This window comes from Seriola dumerili, unplaced genomic scaffold (assembly GCF_002260705.1).
Source record: "Seriola dumerili isolate Sdu_G_001 unplaced genomic scaffold, Sdu_1.0 BDQW01000056.1, whole genome shotgun sequence".
Taxonomy (NCBI): Eukaryota; Metazoa; Chordata; class Actinopteri; order Carangiformes; family Carangidae; genus Seriola; species Seriola dumerili.
In genome coordinates this window covers 951986-969323 of record NW_019174311.1, presented here as the reverse complement: position 1 = coordinate 969323, position 17338 = coordinate 951986, and the positions used below count along the sequence as shown (strand labels likewise).

Below are 17338 nucleotides of genomic sequence, written 5' to 3'. Positions count from 1 at the left end.
TTAAATTAATAAATAATTATATAAATATCTTTGTAGGTGAGGAAGCTCTGACATTGTCCAACAAACACCACCAAACACCATGGACCTGTGAGTACATTTTCTGAAATCACTTCAATTTTCTCTGCAATACAAACATATTGCTTGCCCTACTTTGCCAGCCTGCGCCTCTTAACCATCGCTGAAAGTCTCCACTGAAATTTTATTTGGTTAAATGTTGGGACAGCACAGACTGAAAAGCACCAAAGCATCCAAAACTGTCATCATTATCATAGATCATCCATGTCTGAATATATTCACATACAATAATGTTAAAGCAACTCTAAGTTCTAACTCTAAGTTCATTTGAGTATCTGCCAGAATAAATAAACACTTAACTATTTTAAGGTGGAATTGCAATTTGATACGGGCACAAAGCACGTCAGCTACATCAGGTCACTCCATGGCGTTATCCTGTGAAAACTTCTAACCCCAACATTGGCAGTTTTAAGTTCATATGCCTGTGCTTAAGTATCACATGTTCACCTATTTACTAACAGGAAATTGAAAAACTAAAGTTAACACATTGAAGATACAACAGAGTAATGATACAGCTGCATGATCTGATCTTACTCAATGCTGTGCTTTTTTTTTCTTTGTGTGTGTGTCAGGGAGGATGACAAAAACTCAGTGGATATCCATGACAACCCTCCAGCTCCTGACAATGTAGTGAGGGAGGACGGAGACACCGTGAGTGTCAGGACCATGTCAACCCCCCCACTGTTAGCAGTGCCATTCCTGAGCAGTTTTAAATAGCCACCAGCTGGGACAGGAACGCAATGCAGAGTCAATTGGAAAAATATGAACTCTGACTTCGGTGTTTCTGTGTTTTATTCCCCTGTGGGTTAAAGTAACACGACTGACTTACCTGCAGAGGACAATCATTGTAGGTTTAATTAGAAGGGTGATTCTTTAGATCCTGAAAAGTACTACTCTGCAGTTATGGTTAATTCTAATAAAAGTATATTTGAAAAAAGGTGCACCATTCAATGCCAGTCCTCTACCCTTGGGGCTTTGGCTGTGTAGTCCAATGTGTAAAGAATACAGAAATTAAACAGACTCTGGAATGGTCATCAGTTCTAGTAGACACATTTCAACACAACAAATTTGACAGAACAAAACTGTACATGATGCTAAACTGCACTGTGCTTTAACATATCAGGTCTCCAATGATGACAAGTGGGCAAGACTACAGAGCACAACAATTTGCCACAAAACATTTCACACAAATTTCACATTTAATCACTGCGCCCTTCTACTGACCATGATACACAGGCAATGTTGGCAAACGAGGCTAATATTTCAACATTTTGACATTTTTTCCATAACAATACCATGTTATTCACACAGACCTAGTCCACATGATCATGTTTTTTTTCCTCTGCTGGAAAATCTTCAGGAGCAGCATGAAAACGTTACCCATGAATTGAGTATGTGTGTGTATTTTTTTAAATGACAGTCTGAGTCTTTTGTGTCTCCAGGTCTATTTCATATATGAGGAGGAGGTGGAGGTGGAACCAGAACCAGAACTTCCTCCTGATCCAGTTATCCGGGTCAACGACAGACCCCACAAGTTCAAGGACCACTACTGCAAGAAACCCAAGTTCTGCGATGTCTGTGCTCGCATGATAGTCTGTATGTACTGGAAAATATATACGCAAACATCAACAACATTATTATATTTTTTCTTATAATGTTAGCCTGTGATCTACACACAGTATAAAGCATTCAGAGTCTTTTTCTACTGACCCCACAGAAGTTCCATTGTTTATCTTTCAGTGAACAACAAGTTTGCTCTGAGGTGTAAAAACTGCAAGACCAACATCCACCACTCATGTCAGTCATATGTTGAGTTCCAGAGATGCTTTGGCAAAATTGTGAGTCCTGTTCCTCCTGCTGTCTCGTGCTCTGCGAATGGATTTCATTACAGTGGCCACTAAACTTATTCATATTCCCTTTACTTTTGCCCAAGGTAAAACAGATATTTATCACTAATACTGTTGGAAACATTCAAACGTGATGTTCTTTTTTTGTTCCATCTAGCCACCTGGCTTCAGAAGGGCCTATAGTTCCCCCCTGTACAGCAGTGACCAGCCAGATCAAAGTGAGTCAACTGAGTCCTGAACCATAGTGTCTCATGTATATCCAGGTCTAACCTTATATTCAGGGCTGTAGGTAACATGAATATGACTTATGTCATGTCCTCATTTTGTTTTTAACAATTAGTAGGTTTTGGCCACCAGTAGAGTTTAAACAACATTTTGACCTCAAGTTTCTCTTTTTTTTTTTTTACAGAAGAAAATGAATAGTTAACTCAGTAAATAAAATTGTCCAGTGAAATCCCATATCTCCATATTTAGTAATCTAGTCTTCTTTTAGTAATTTAAAGGAGCTATTTGTAAGTGTTATGTGCTATTGTTATGTAGCCAGCATTAGCATTAACAGCTGTTTACTGTCCTGCCAAGAGCTTCATCAGTTGTTGTATTTGCAATACAAAAGGTTATAAAATGCCCACTGTACAGCGCTACTTCTTCAGGGCAGACTGGACACCACATTGACTCAGTACTGGAGTGAAGACAAGCTGACTGGACCAGAGCTAGCTGGTTGGCATGCTATTCAGTAGAACAAAAGAAGTGATAGAAATAGAGGCAAATCAAGAGGGTTGCTTTCAACTGCTGAAAAGGAATGAAGTTTGATACTGAACATGCCATGTTTCCCCTACACTGGTAAGTAAACAGCTGCTAGAAAGCTAAAATACATAGAATTCCCCCATAGAAGGAAGGAGAATTACCACTAATGGTCTCCCTCCCCCTATGCCTGGACTCCCAAGCATCACTCCTTTTGTGAGAGCAGGACAGCTTCCAGTGAAACCATCTGCAAGAGCAGAAGCAACTCTTGGACACTGCTTGAGACTGGAAAATGCAGGTGGATTTAGATCAGAAACTCATCTTTCCTCCAAAGATCAGTACAACTAATCTCAGACTCGACCTGATCTTGTTATTAATCTTGCAGAAGTCCCTGTACATAGAGGAGCTAATGGTACCATAGGAGGCTGCAGTCAGGGAAGCTAATGAATGCAAAAGCCTGAAATAAACAGACATAGCAGCCGAGGCAGAACAATTTGGCTGGCATACCCAGGTGCTCCCAGTAGAGGTTGGGTGTAGAGGATTTGTAGCAACATCAACAACCAGGCTTCTGAAGAGTATGGGGGTTCGAGGACAGGCCTTCTGACAAGCCGTCAGGTCACTATCAGAGGCTGCTGAACGAAGTAGCAACTGGCTTTGGAGGAAGAGGAAGGACTCCAACTGGGCTGCAAGAGGTCCAACATGAGGGGTGAAAGTGGAGGGGAGCACACCTGGGAAGCCAGGAGTTGCTGTTGAGCCCTCTGGAGGTGTCATGAGCCTATGAACGAACACCAATGAAGGAGGGTGCCCACCTAATGACCCCGATGAAGTGATTACCCCTCCCCCACTCAAGATACAAGATGCCGATTATTCTTAGGGATTGTAACAACAAGTCCTATGAGCTCAACTTTCAATGATGATCAATGTTGATGTCTGGTCAAAAAGTTGTTGGACTCATGACCTCATTAGTTCTAAAATCCAGGCGACGGCCCTCATACATCATATTTTGCTCTTCAATAGAATATTTGTGTAAGAATATTGTTTAATTATCTGTACCAATAATTATCTGACTAACTACTCTGTCCATGACCAGACAACCCGAACCGGAATGACCCCGTCTTTGATACCCTGCGGGTCGGTGTCATCATGGCAAACAAAGAGCGCAAAAAGAATGAAAATGACAAGAAAAATGTGAGTGTACAATACACATCATAATCAAACCATAACAACTGACATTTTCAGAAATAAAACTTCACACGTTCATTCACTGACACCAGTAGAAAAAAATGAATCAAGTATAGATTCACACACAAGATATTCAAGCAAACACAAAATTTTGAGGGGATTTGATGTCATGTATTAATTAATATATGAAATATGATATATGTGTCCAGTGCATATTTTAACATATTATTTATTTTGTTGTCTAGATGATGATGATGATGGAGGAAGAGGAAGAGGAGAACCAGCAACCTAAAGAGAATGAGGAGGGAGGAGAAGGTACAAAGAAACAAATAAATTAGATGGTTAGATGATTTCTGTGGTGAATATTAGTTATGGTCATAAAAATTCTGCCCTTAATCCTCTATTGAACATGGAATTTAGTAAAAACATACACTCCAGAAGATGTTCTGTGTAATGAGAATACAGAACAAAACTAGGATGCTACAAATCCCAAATGTAATGATAGCATGAAATGAGCCATTCTCAATTTCTAAATAGCTGGATTTAAATGCTTTACCATAAAAAAGCAAGGCCTTTGCTGGTGACTCTGATGTCTGATGTTCATACAGGAAAGCCTGATGATAAGAAGGAGAAAGGAGGAGACAAAGCAGATGACAAGGTGAGAAATCACTGAAGCAGCTATGCAGAGTAACTAATGCCCTGTTTTACCAGCTGCACTACTCTACATACACCTGTTTTTATTATAAATCAATATCAGTTGTCATATGTAGTAGCATCTGTGCTGTTTCATCAGCAGAATAAAGGTACATTCTCCCAGTCCCACTATTACCTGGCTCTCTATCGCTTCAAGGCCATTGAGAAGGATGACCTCGACTTCCAGTAAGTTTGAAAGACAAAAATGCTTAACATGCAGTAATTACAATTACATTAATCAGTAGAAAGCCTTTATTCTTTTATTTATTCAAGTAACTCGACCTTCATTTTCAATAAGTGAAATGTTGAATTGAATTATTAAACAAAAAGGCAACGCTGAAAGACACTGATTGTGTATGTGTTTATGTATAGCCCTGGTGACCGGATCACAGTCCTGGATGACTCCAATGAAGAGTGGTGGAGGGTGAGTTTAACTTCAATCTGAATCTGAACTGTGCTGTTTCTGTACTGTCCCTCTGTGTTCTTATTTTCCTTGTACTGTGCTGAAGTCTGTTCACTCTATTTTCAGGGAAAGATGGGGGATAAGACAGGCTACTTCCCCACCAACTACCTCATTAAAGTGCGTGCATCAGAAAGAGTTTTCAAGGTGACACGTTCCTTTGTAGGGAACAGAGAGATGGGACAAATCACACTGAAGAAAGATCAGGTAACTAATGTGTGTAAGTGTACGTATAACTGAACAACAGCAATAACATGCAACACTGTAATACGTTTTTCATGTGGTCGTGCTATTGTTGCTCACTTATAGGCTGAAAAGATCTATCTAACAATAAAGTTTTTCTTTTCTTTAGAGATCTATGAGAATAAAGAAAGCAACATCATTACATCAACCTCCTGTCCAAGTATAATGTTAATCTTATCAATAATAAGTTAATACTGATGACACTGTGGTCACTCTGTGTTTTAGATTGTGGTGAAGAAAGGAGATGAGAAAGGCGGCTACTTGAAGGTCAGCACTGGACGCAAGCTGGGCTACTTCCCTGCTGATCTGCTGCAGGAGATCACTGTGACATAAAAACCATGATATGCAATGAAGGAGCATCCAACACTCTTTAAATCTCATTACAAACTAGTGCCATCAATGTTGAGATCCTCCTAATGTTTCAGCCATTTTCTATATTTGTAAAAGAAATTGCTCTTGTTGTTTCTGTCACTGCAGAAATGTACTTGGCTTGATCTAATTGTGCCTTCGAGATGAATGATTTGACAGTTTGAAAAACTGTTATCATTATTATCATTGATATTACATTTACAAGTTGGAAAGAGACAATTAAGTGATGTATTGGCTTTGTTGTGAATAGACGGTCAGATGCTTTAAGTTATAACCTGCTGACTATACAGTAGCTAGCATTGAAAACCTGGAGAGCCTTGCAGAAGTACATAAAGCAATTCATTAATTAATATGAGGGTAAACAACTAATAAAGGCTTAACATAAGATTAAAGAAATGTATCCATGTATTTCTAAATCAATTTGAAAAAACAGTTTTTAAAGGTATCATAGATAAATGGTGGCAGGGGTGGCAAATGGAAAATTGATAGTGAATCAAACTGTAAACACAAAGACTCCATGTTTAATTTTTAGGGTTGTTCAACTAGCTCTTTAGTCCCATTTAACATTACTATTAATTTACATTTTACTGCTTGTTCCAAAGCCATTTCAGCATGTACATAACTTTGTATTAAAAGAAATTGCAGAGACAATTTTCAAGATTGGGTTTGCATGTAATTTCATATGTGATCCTGACATAGTGCAGAAAATCTGTCTAAATGTGTAAAAAAGCAAAAGTGCTTAAATGGTTTAATATGTTTGCACTTATTACTGCTGATAGTTAGTTGAATGCCTGAAGTATACATGTTTCAAATATTAAACCTGAAGTGCACTGCTAAACTATTTAATTGTTTCCAAAAAGCAACATAGTACTTAAAACCAAAATAGATGATAGAAGGAGATGCATCGAGTTTCATTAAGTTCAAAAATATTTCCTTGTCAGAATTTGTTGCATTTACAAATAATTTTTTTCAGATCTTGACTTTTGACTTTCTTTAACTGTGATCTGCAAATTGGCTTAATAACCTGGTGATGTTAACCATAGCCAAAGCTTATGATAGGGTCTAATGGCCTTGCATTAAGCAGTCATGCAGTATGTTTTGCATTGATATACTATTTTCCGCCATTATTTCATTGACACATTTCCCTCAAATCAATGACAGTTTTATGGGAATAAAAACAAACAAATAAATAAAACAAAATCGACATGTCTATCAAAATGTACAAATTAAAATATAAGAAGCTACACAGTGTGATAAATATAATGCATCACACAGTGATAATAAAATACAACCAACATGTGAAAAGAATTTCCGGCCTCGACAACATTACAGTTCCATGAGTTTCAGATTCAGAAAAATCCTTGTCCTCTGTGCAAAGACAGCGAGGAATGTCCTTGTTGACAGTTTTTATTGTTTGTGACTCTCAAAGATGTGAAGAATGATGTGTGACCAGTGAACGTAAAAGTCATTATGCAGTTGATCTTTCAAAGATCCAGTGCAGTGTGTCGGATGCCCAGCACGCTTGATTAAAGGTTTTTGAGGAGCATGCATAAAATCATCCTCACTTCACATTCTGGGGACATTAAACATAGAGAGCCTAGCTGTAAGACATCTCTACAGCATTTATAACTGCTTCTTCTATTATCACCACAAGGACTTTTACATACTAAAGGACACTGAAGACTGTTAATCCAGTTTTATTAATATACTTGTGTCCTACTAAATCAGTTTCTATCTGTTTGCATCCTTGATTCACAGTTTGAACAATGACATGAAACAAACAGTACAGCATCTTTAAGACAAGACAGCAGGCAACAAAAGACAGTTATTCAAATTGTACTTGGTGAAAACCAGCTGTGGCACATTCATAGGGAGAAGTCTGTAGTCTGGAGCAGCAGCATTTTAAGCAGATCTTAAATCTGGGGTCCAAGAGAGTGGCTTTAATGTAGTGTAGATGTTGGTGGGTGTTTCAAAGATGTGTTGAAACTGTTCCTCCAGGGGGCTCTGCAGTGAAGCGACTAGCTTGCTAGTCTCCAACAGATCACTCACATCCTTATTTCTATAAGTTTGATGAGTACAGCTCTGAGGGCATGAATGCACAGAATCACAGAGGAAACGGATGTCTCATCTTGGCACACTGTGCGTGTTGTTGTCTAACATTCTACAAATGAATATGGCAAAAGATCCATGCAAATCATTGCACCCACATTTCCAGTGACTGTCTGGGTCATTTGGCAGTTCAGTGAATCTGGGGCTCCTGATTGGAGATTCAGGCAAACAGGTGGAGCCACGGCTGGTAAGGGGTGAGGGGTCTGGTTTGTTTGTGATCTCCTGCTACTCTGGTCGCTGGCGGTTAGATGCCCTAAATCCTTTCCTCTGCTCACAACTCTCTTACATATGTTGCACACCACCTTGGTCACGTCATCATCACAGGTTTCCAGATGGCACTCTTATTCCTCCTTTGCTTTTTCATTGGTGGTCTGTCCCCCACGTGTTGTTGTTGATAACCACCAGCAGCAGTGTCAGTCTGTGAAATCTTCAGTCTTTAAAACATCATGAGTATCTATGACTGCTTTCAACTGATGACTTTATTGGCAGAATCAGCTCCGACTATAGGAACAATGATCAGCAGATTACAGGATGATGAGATTTTACAAGTGGACCTTTAGCTGCTCCAGATAAAGTCCCTCTTCTTCTCCTCTCCTTCCCTTAGCAGCAGCAGCAACAACAACAACAACAACAACAACAAAGTAGTCCATGCGTTCTACAAAGTCAGTGCAGAGGAGCTCCTCATCTCTCTGGTAAATGTCAGTGATGTTCACAATAAATCCGTGCACGACAGAAACAAACCTTCTTCCAGCCTGTCTGTGCCAGAGACAGAGTGGTCTCATGTTTTAATGGAGTTTGACATTTTCTCTGTCTTTCCTGTTTTGCTGCTGTTTGCGCTTCTTCTCCATCTTCTTCTTCTTTTGATTTGATTGGCGGTTGGCAACCAGCTTTCAGGTGCATTACCGCCACCTGCCGTACTGGAGTGTGGAGCATTAGAATGGAACGAAAATAATAATAAAAGTTAATTAATTAAATAAAAGAAAAAAGGACTACATTCTGTTTATCAACCCTGTGTTTTGAGATACATGATTAGATGAATAAACATTATCCCTGATGTTTCTCTGAGTAGGTTCCTAACGTTGAATAATGCTGCTCTTAGAGTCTTTCTTTCTTCCTCATATCCTCTACATTGTAACAGCACATGCTTAACTGATGTTGAATCTCCACAATGTGCACATCTACCAATTGGATGTTTACATATTTTGTGTAGTGTCTGATGTATTCTAGTATGTCCCAATATTCTTGCCATATTTTTTTGCATTTGACTCTTTATGATTGTTTTACCTTCTGCTTTACTTAACTGGATTTTAATGTTTACTGTTTGCAATTAAAGTGATTGTTTTGCCAGTATGTCAGCATCCCCGTTTCCTTCTACTCCTACATGGGCAGGAACCCAAACAAAACAGACACTCAAGCCCTTATTGTACATACTGCGTATTACATGATGAATTTCAAATAAAATATCTTGTCTACATGATTTCACAGATTTAATGCTTGTGAGTGCTGCCAAACTATCTGATGCACTTAATGTATTTGTTTTGTTGTTCTCCTCTAACCATTTGAATGCTATCAGATTAGCAACAAGTTCAACTGCATATACTGATAAACGATCTGTGGTTCTTTCCTTTATTGCAACCCTGAACTGTGGGATGAAAGCTGCAACTCCTGTGTGTCCAGTCTCAGGATCTTTTGACCCATCCGTGAATACCAATAATTTATCCCCATAGTGCTGTTCAATGTAATTTTGTGCTATACTCCCAGCATATGCCTGTTTGGATTTCCTCTTTAATTGCTGCTGCAAGTTTAAATGACTAATGATATATGAAATAACCATGGAGGAATGGCTGAAGAAGGGACTGTTGGACTGCACTGTATGTTAGTTAAACCTACATTTTCGACTTTACTATTTCCTACCCAACGAAAACTTGAATGGGTTTCATTGTGCTCCCAACAGTCCTGCAAGATGGCCTTTAGGGTGTGAGCTTCTATGACCCAGCAAATGAATCCAGTATGCCAACATAAGCTTCACTCTTCAAATTCAGTTACTCAGTCAAGCAGTTATTCCCCCATTTCCACTTGCATGGCAGCTACTGGAGATGTTTTAAATGCTCCACTACATTTTCTTACCCCTTGAGCTTGTTCCACATCCAACTTATTAAGATGACTCTCTGCTGCAGACATATAAGCCACACACCCATAATCTAATGTCCCTCTCATAAGGGACTGGTATATATTGAACAATGATGCTCTGGTTGCTCCCTGGTCTCGTCCTGACAGGCACCATAAGCTATTGTAGACTCTTTTACGTTTGTCTTTTACTTTTTCGATGTGCTGCCTCCAGGTCAACTTTTAATCAAATAATACTCCAAGAAACCAAATCACACTGACCTGTTCTAGTGTTTGGTCATAAAGTTTCAAAGATATTGTCTTATGTTTGGAAAAACATATCACTTGCGTTTTTGCAACAGATAGTTTTAATGCCTGCTTATTTGCCATGGCTTCACCATCTCAATGGCAAACTGCATTTTCTTTTGTGTAAATCTTAAATTCCGTCCTCTTATCCATAATGCCCTGTCATCCGCATACAGCGATTTGCCTATCCCTTTCTCAACTTTCTCAAAAACATCATAGCTCATGATATTAAACAGCACTGGACTGCAAACACTGCCCTGCAGGGTTCTGTTCTCTACTAGATATACTCTTGAGAATTCTTTACCTTTTCTTACCTCTATTGTCCTACCGAATAGGAAGTCAAGCACCCAGTTATATGACTTCCCTCCCACACTTTCCTCCCTCCCACACCTGATTTACTTAATTTAATGAGAAGTCCTTCTTTCCACAACATATCATATGCTTTTTCTACATCGAAAAAGACAGCTACCACCCTTTCCTTATTTGTTTCCATTTCCCTATTTTATACTTTTTAGAAAACAGGTTAACCTCTCGTAATCATTCCTTCCATTGTTTTCCCTAATTGCCATGTAAGAGCTATTGGTCTATAGTTTGAGGGGTCTGAGGGGTCTTTACCAGGTTTCAAAATTGACACAATGACTGACTGTTTCCATACTACTGGAATTTTCCCTGTGTGCCAAAGTAAATTAAGCAGCTTTAATATAGCAAGCAGTGCTTCCACTATTGTCCAGATGAGCTAACATACTGTAGCAGATGCCATCTTTCCCTGGAGAAGACATCTTTAACCCAAACAAACTGAAAGGTAAATCTAAATTTTCTCTTGTTGTAGGTTTCCTTACATTAACACTCGGATTCAGTGCAAGTGTGTTATCCCTACACTGTCTAGCTTTTACTGATGAGTTTCTTGAGCTGTGAATTTTAACTAAAGTTTCTGCCAGAAGTTCTGCCTTTTCTATATTGTTGACAGCTGTTTTGTTGTCACTTATCAACACCGGTAATGTTTTGTTTTTCCTAATTCCACTCATTTTTCTAATCATTCCCCATATATCTGCCATCTGTGTCTCTCTCCCTATTTAATTACAATATTGTCTCCAATATGCCCTTTTTAGTTGTTCTTATAGTCTTCCAAACTACTGCCTGTGACATTTTACACCCAATTAATGTTTCTAATGATTAGTGTTTATTTAACTAAATGCTAAATGCTAAGTCTAAACGCCCTGTTCCTTCTTTTTGCAGCTTTTCTACAATTCTCATCCCACCATGGTACACTCTTTTTACCTCTCTTCCCTCCACCCTTTGATATAGTTCCCTCTGCTGACTGTTTAATGATTCCAACCAACTTTTTTATTGAATCCATCAACATGTGAAATATCTTCTCTAAGTAAGTGCTCACACCTACTTTTATTTATTGCTTGAAAGATGTCCCAATTTGCCTTCTCCATTTTCCATCTCAGTATCATCAGTTCCTCTTCTTGCTGTACTTAAATTCTCACTTTAATTCTTGTAGGATAATGATCACTGCCCCACTGGTGACTTACTAAACACCTCCCAAGTTGTTACACCCAACATTTCATTTGAAATCAATGTCAGATCTACTACACTTTCTGTGTTTTGTACCCTTCACATCATTCATGACAGGAAGGGTACTAGTGCCCTTCCCATCATTCATACATACTAAACCCTTATCTTCTATAAATTCCTCTATGACTAAACCATTTGCATCTATTTTTTTACACACTCACAATGTGCTATGTGCATTTAAATCCCCACACCATACCATTTTACCATATATTTGCCCACCCATAGTATTCAATGTATCCAAACATTGGATATTCCATGGATTATAATGATTAATTATTGTTATTTCCTCTTTCCCTGTCCAGATCTTGTTCACTATTGATTCATGTTCTTTCTCTATATTGACAGTATTAAATCTTGTCTCATCCTGCACAAATGTTGCCAGCCCACCACCTTTCCCATTCTTCTCATCATTTCTAATTGCTGTGTAGCCATGTATTACAAAATCCCACTGTGATTTCAGCCATATTTCTTGTATATACACACACACACACCCACACACACACACATATATATATATATATATATATGGGTTTGTCTCGTAGATTTGAGACAATTTTTTTAAATTCCTTACCATTAACGATGACGCTTCTGGCATTCCACTGCAGAATAATTAGGACCATGATGAGCATCCATCCCATGATTGTGACTATGAGCTTAACATTTCAACTGTTTCCCACCCTAGACCTTTGATCCCAAGATATATTTCTGCTGATTTAACAATTATTTTGATCTTCTCCGGCCTCCTGTCCGTCTGTGCAGATCAGTTAATAACATCGACCATGAACAACACAAATTCGTTTTTTCCTACAATCAGTGTATCTTCTTTAACTTCATTACATCCCTCACACAGTCTTGTTTTGTTGCTTACTGCACTGCTTATCTCAGTGTTAGATTTGCCTGGCTTCACTACCACCTTCTTAGCTGCTTCAGCATGTGTGATCCTTTGGGAAACTTTGAGTCGTTGCACCTCTGCTGCTCTCTTACTAGCCTCACAGCCTCAGTGCGCTGAGATATGCTCTCCTCCACACTTGCAGCACTAAGCTTCGCTCTTTTTTCGCACTTTCCATTCTCATGTTCACCGGCACATCTTCCACATCTTTGTTTGTCTTTACACACTGCTGCTACGTGCCCCATATTTCTGGCATTTAAAGCACCTCAATGGCGGAGGGACATAGGATTTAACCTCATATCTCATGTACCCTATGTAAACTTTGGACGGAAGTCTTTCCTCCTCAAATTTCACCATTATCGACAGACTCTCACATTTTTCTCCATTACGAGTTGTTTTTAGGCGTTTTGCCTCTACCACCATCACTCCTATCACATTTTCTTTAATCTGTTCCATTGAATCGGGTTCCACTCACCAAACGCTGCCCCTTCTTGAGCCAGTTTAATGATTACTTTATATTCTTCATTATGATCTCTTGTTGCAACGATGTTATGCTCGTTATCAGTTTCTTCCAAGTGAGAACTTACATTCTGCTGTCTCTGTTTTTTACGCTTTCGTCTGCCGTTAATCTTCTGCTCAGTACTCCAATTTTCATCTTTCCCGCTTCCTACTTCCATTCCTCCTCGTAAACTGCACTTTTTGTGACATGCACCCAGCATCTGTTTTGGACTTGTGAACACACCCGTAATCTGTGGCAAGGCATCCGTCGCTTCATTTTGGACTTTATCTATGATGCTCTTTACTTTGTTTGAAGGATGTATTGTTTGGGTTCACAAATTTTTACAAAAGATCTAGAAAACTATTTTTTTCTGTGCAATCTCATCATATTATTGCCAAGTTTTATATCCATAAATGTAAGGTGTTAAAAACTAAACCTTCTTTTTGTACTTTTAACAAGGAAGCAGAGTCCTAAATCCGAACATTATCTACCTCATGTAACTATAAAGCTGTGAAAACCTTCAATCTGTGCTCCAAATTTAAAATATTAATATAAATTTTAGTATTCTTCTTTAAAAATATCTTTCTTACTATACCTCTTTCAGTTTGTATTTGATTGTGTCAAACTCTGATTATAACCCCTGGCGCTGTGCATATTTGTTGTCTGTCTTTGTTAATTTTGTTGGGCTACTTCTTTTGTGCCTTACTTTGAATATGTAATGTAATTAATAATAAATAAATAAATAAATAAATAAAAAAATTCCATTCCTCCTAGTTCACTTCCTGATCCGTCACTTCCCTCTGCAATCTCCTGTCCATTCACAGCCACGTTGTGCCACCACCGATCCACGTCACTTCTTCTTCATCTTCTTCTCCTCCTCCTTCGTCTCATTCTTCTTCTTCAGATTAATTCGCCGCTTGGCCGTTTCTGCTTCCCACAGGCGACTTGGCGAACTGTAGCTACTCTACTCGTGTCCCATCCGCCGGTCATACAGCAATGCATGTCATAAATGTTGTTAAAGCGATATGTTTTCATGCTGACACTCAACACACAGAGGTCTTCAGAGGGATGTACTATGTCTCTGCCACCTGCCCGGAAACAAAGAAGTCTATATAGTGTTTTTGATAGTTTTATTATACAGCGATGGAGATGTGAGCATTCACATATTAAACTTGATCATTTCTTATTATCTTATTATTATTGTTGCAGGTTATTTCGAAATGATTCAGTATTCATAACTGAAGTGTTTTCCATCAGTGTTTATTTTGAAGTGTGCACCCTCTCGTGGTCATAGACACGTAATACAGCGGAGTCGGTGCCAGTCTGCTCAAAGTGTTTACTCTGTTTAGTGTGTGTAAATGAGATGGGATTCTGTTGTTTTATTTTGAGATCATTGAGAGATCTCTTAGAGAGAGACCGACAAGTTTCAAACTATAACTGGAAACAGAGAGGCAAGATATGAAATCAGTATTTAAGTAACTGCCTAATAAGGGTTTCTCAGGCATGGAGGGAAACACTTACTGCTCTATGACTCTTCTTCATGAATGAAAATAAAAGAATATGAAATTCATAAAATCTTAATATTCTCCTTAAATTCTGATGTTAAAGTAAATTCACAGTAAAGACAAACATTTTTCCACATTGGATGACAGTTGCACATACAGTATACTTTTCTTGATTGTTACAACAACTGCTGTACATGATGCATACAATGAGTGACAAATTCAAAGATGTCATCTATTTATATTTACACAAATCCACTGTAAATACATCCCTGATAATCTGTGCATTACTTTATACACATTCATTGAAGCTCATCTTAAAATACAAAAGCACACCCTATACTCAAAAGTACATCATGACGTTTCTTCAGTAGCTGCAGTCAGGAGCCCCAGCTGAAAAACCCAAGATTACCTTCATCTTCTCAGTGTGGGGCTGCCTGAGCCTTCCTGGGGACTCTACAAGTGACTTTCTCATCCTTCCCTTCACCTAATCACTTCTCTGTATGATATCATGAGTACAAATTGAATATAGCTTCAACAGTGTGACCAACACATTTTAGTAATTTTGGTGGATATGTGGTGCATGTGGTGAAAGTATATTACTCATCACGTCAGCTCCTGTCATCCCCTTCAGAAGCAGTGTGGGTGGGAGAAAGACCAGACTGCAGAAAGCTGGAGGGGAGGAGGGACAAAGCACAAGAATACAATGACATTCACAGTATATTCCCAAGGACAGAAAATCTTTTTTCAAATCTAATTTATGTTGAAGACACAGTGAAATTGTTGTTATATACAGTGCATCCGGAAAGTATTCACACTCCTTCACTTTTCCCACATTTTGTTATGTTACAGCCTTATTCCAAAATGGATTAAATTCCTTTTTTCCTCATCAATCTACACACAATACCCCATAATGACAAAGTGAAAAAGGTTTTTTAGAAATTTTTGCAAATTTATTAAAAATAAAAAAACTGAAATATCGCATGTACATAAGTATTCACACCCTTTACTCAGTACTTTGTTGAGGCACCTTTGGCAGTGATTAAAGCCTCAAGTCTTCTTGGGTATGAAGCTACAAGCTTGGTACACCTGTATTTGGGGTATTTTTCCCATTCTTCTCTGCAGATCCACTCAAGCTCTGTCAGGTTAGATGGGGAGTGTCACTGCACAGCTATTTTCAGGTCTTTCCAGAGATGTTCAATCAGGTCCAAGTCTGGGTTCTGGCCGGGCCACTCAAGGACATTCACAGACTTGTCCTAAAGCCACTCCTTCATTGTCTTGGCTGTGTGCTTAGGGTCATTGTCCTGTTGGAAGGTAAACCTTCGCCCCAGTCTGAGGTCCTGAGCGCTCTGGAGCAGGTTTTCATCAAGGATCTCTCTGTACTTTGCTCCGTTCATCTTTCCCTTGATCCTGACTAGTCTCCCAGTTCCTGCTGCTGTAAAACATCCCCACAGCATGATGCTGCCACCACCATGCTTCACTGTAGGGATGGTAGGTGATGAGAGGTGCCTGGTTTCCTCCAGACGTGACGCTTGGCATTCAGACCAAAGAGTTCAATATTGGTTTCATCAGACCAGAGAATCTTGTTTCTCATGGTCTGAGAGTCCTTTAGGTGCCTTATGGCAAACTCCAAGCGGGCTGTCATGTGCCTTTTACTGAGTAGAGGCTTCCGTCTGGCCACTCCCTACCATAAAGGCTTGATTGGTGGAGTGCTGCAGAGACGGTTGTCCTTCTGGAAGTTCTCCCATCTCCACAGAGGAACGCTGAAGCTCTGTCAGAGTGACCATTGGGTTCTTGGTCACCTCCCTGACCAAGGCCCTTCTCCCTCGATTGCTCAGTTTGGCTGGGCAGCCCGCTCTAGGAAGAGTCCAGGTGGTTCCAAACTTCTTTCATTTACGAATGATGGAGACCACTGTGCTCTTCGGGACCTTCAATGCTGCAGAAATGCTTTTGTACCCTTCCCCAGATCTGTGCCTCGATACAATCCTGTCTTGGAGGTCTATAGACAATTCCTTTGACTTCATGGCTTGGTTTCTGCTCTGACATGCATTGACAACAGTGGAACCTTATATAGACACGTGTGTGCCTTTCCAAATCATGTCCAATCAATTGGATTTACTACAGGTAGACTCCAATCAAGTTGTAGACACATCTCAAGGATGATCAATGGAAACAGGATGCACCTAAGCTTACTTTTGAGTGTCATAGCAAAGGGTGTGAATACCTATGTACCTGCGATATTTCAGTTTTTTATTTTTAATAAATTTGCAAGACTTTCTAAAAAACCTTTTTCGCTTTGTCATTATGGAGTATTGTGTGTAGATTGATGAGGAAAAAAAGGAATTTAATCCATTTTGGAATAAGGCTGTAAGATAACAAAATGTGGGAAAAGTGAAGGGGTGTGAATAGTTTCCGGATGCACTGTATGTTTAACAACAACCTTAAAGTTATTTTGGACTGCAATAATCATCAGTGTAGTTTGGGTAAGGTACAGTAACATGTAGTATCATTTATTTTTTCATTATTACTACCTGTTACCTACATTTCTGTTCCGAAAGTAATGTAAAGTTGGCCCCTGGCATATCTGTAGTCGTATGTGGGTAGGTTAATGTCAATTTACATTTCTGCACATGAGATGTGAGTGTCACTGTGATGCTGTCATTAAGTTAAAAGTGTTAGATATTCATTAACTTTAAGGTCATCCTTTAAGCTGTAGTTCATTAAAGCCCCTATACT

At 39.0% G+C, this 17338-nt stretch overlaps 1 protein-coding gene across 1 annotated transcript; it reads left to right on the top strand.

Moving 5' to 3' along the window:
• Positions 1–79: 79 nt before the first annotated feature.
• LOC111219185 (SH3 and cysteine-rich domain-containing protein 3-like) lies at positions 80–5574 on the top strand. Its single transcript, XM_022741799.1, has 12 exons — positions 80–87; positions 648–726; positions 1518–1671; positions 1816–1913; positions 2080–2140; positions 3754–3851; positions 4091–4160; positions 4454–4503; positions 4639–4724; positions 4911–4962; positions 5068–5205; positions 5467–5574. The coding sequence occupies exons 1-12, from the start codon at positions 80–82 to the stop codon at positions 5572–5574; spliced, it is 1002 nt and encodes a 333-aa protein (XP_022597520.1).
• Positions 5575–17338: the final 11764 nt, after the last annotated feature.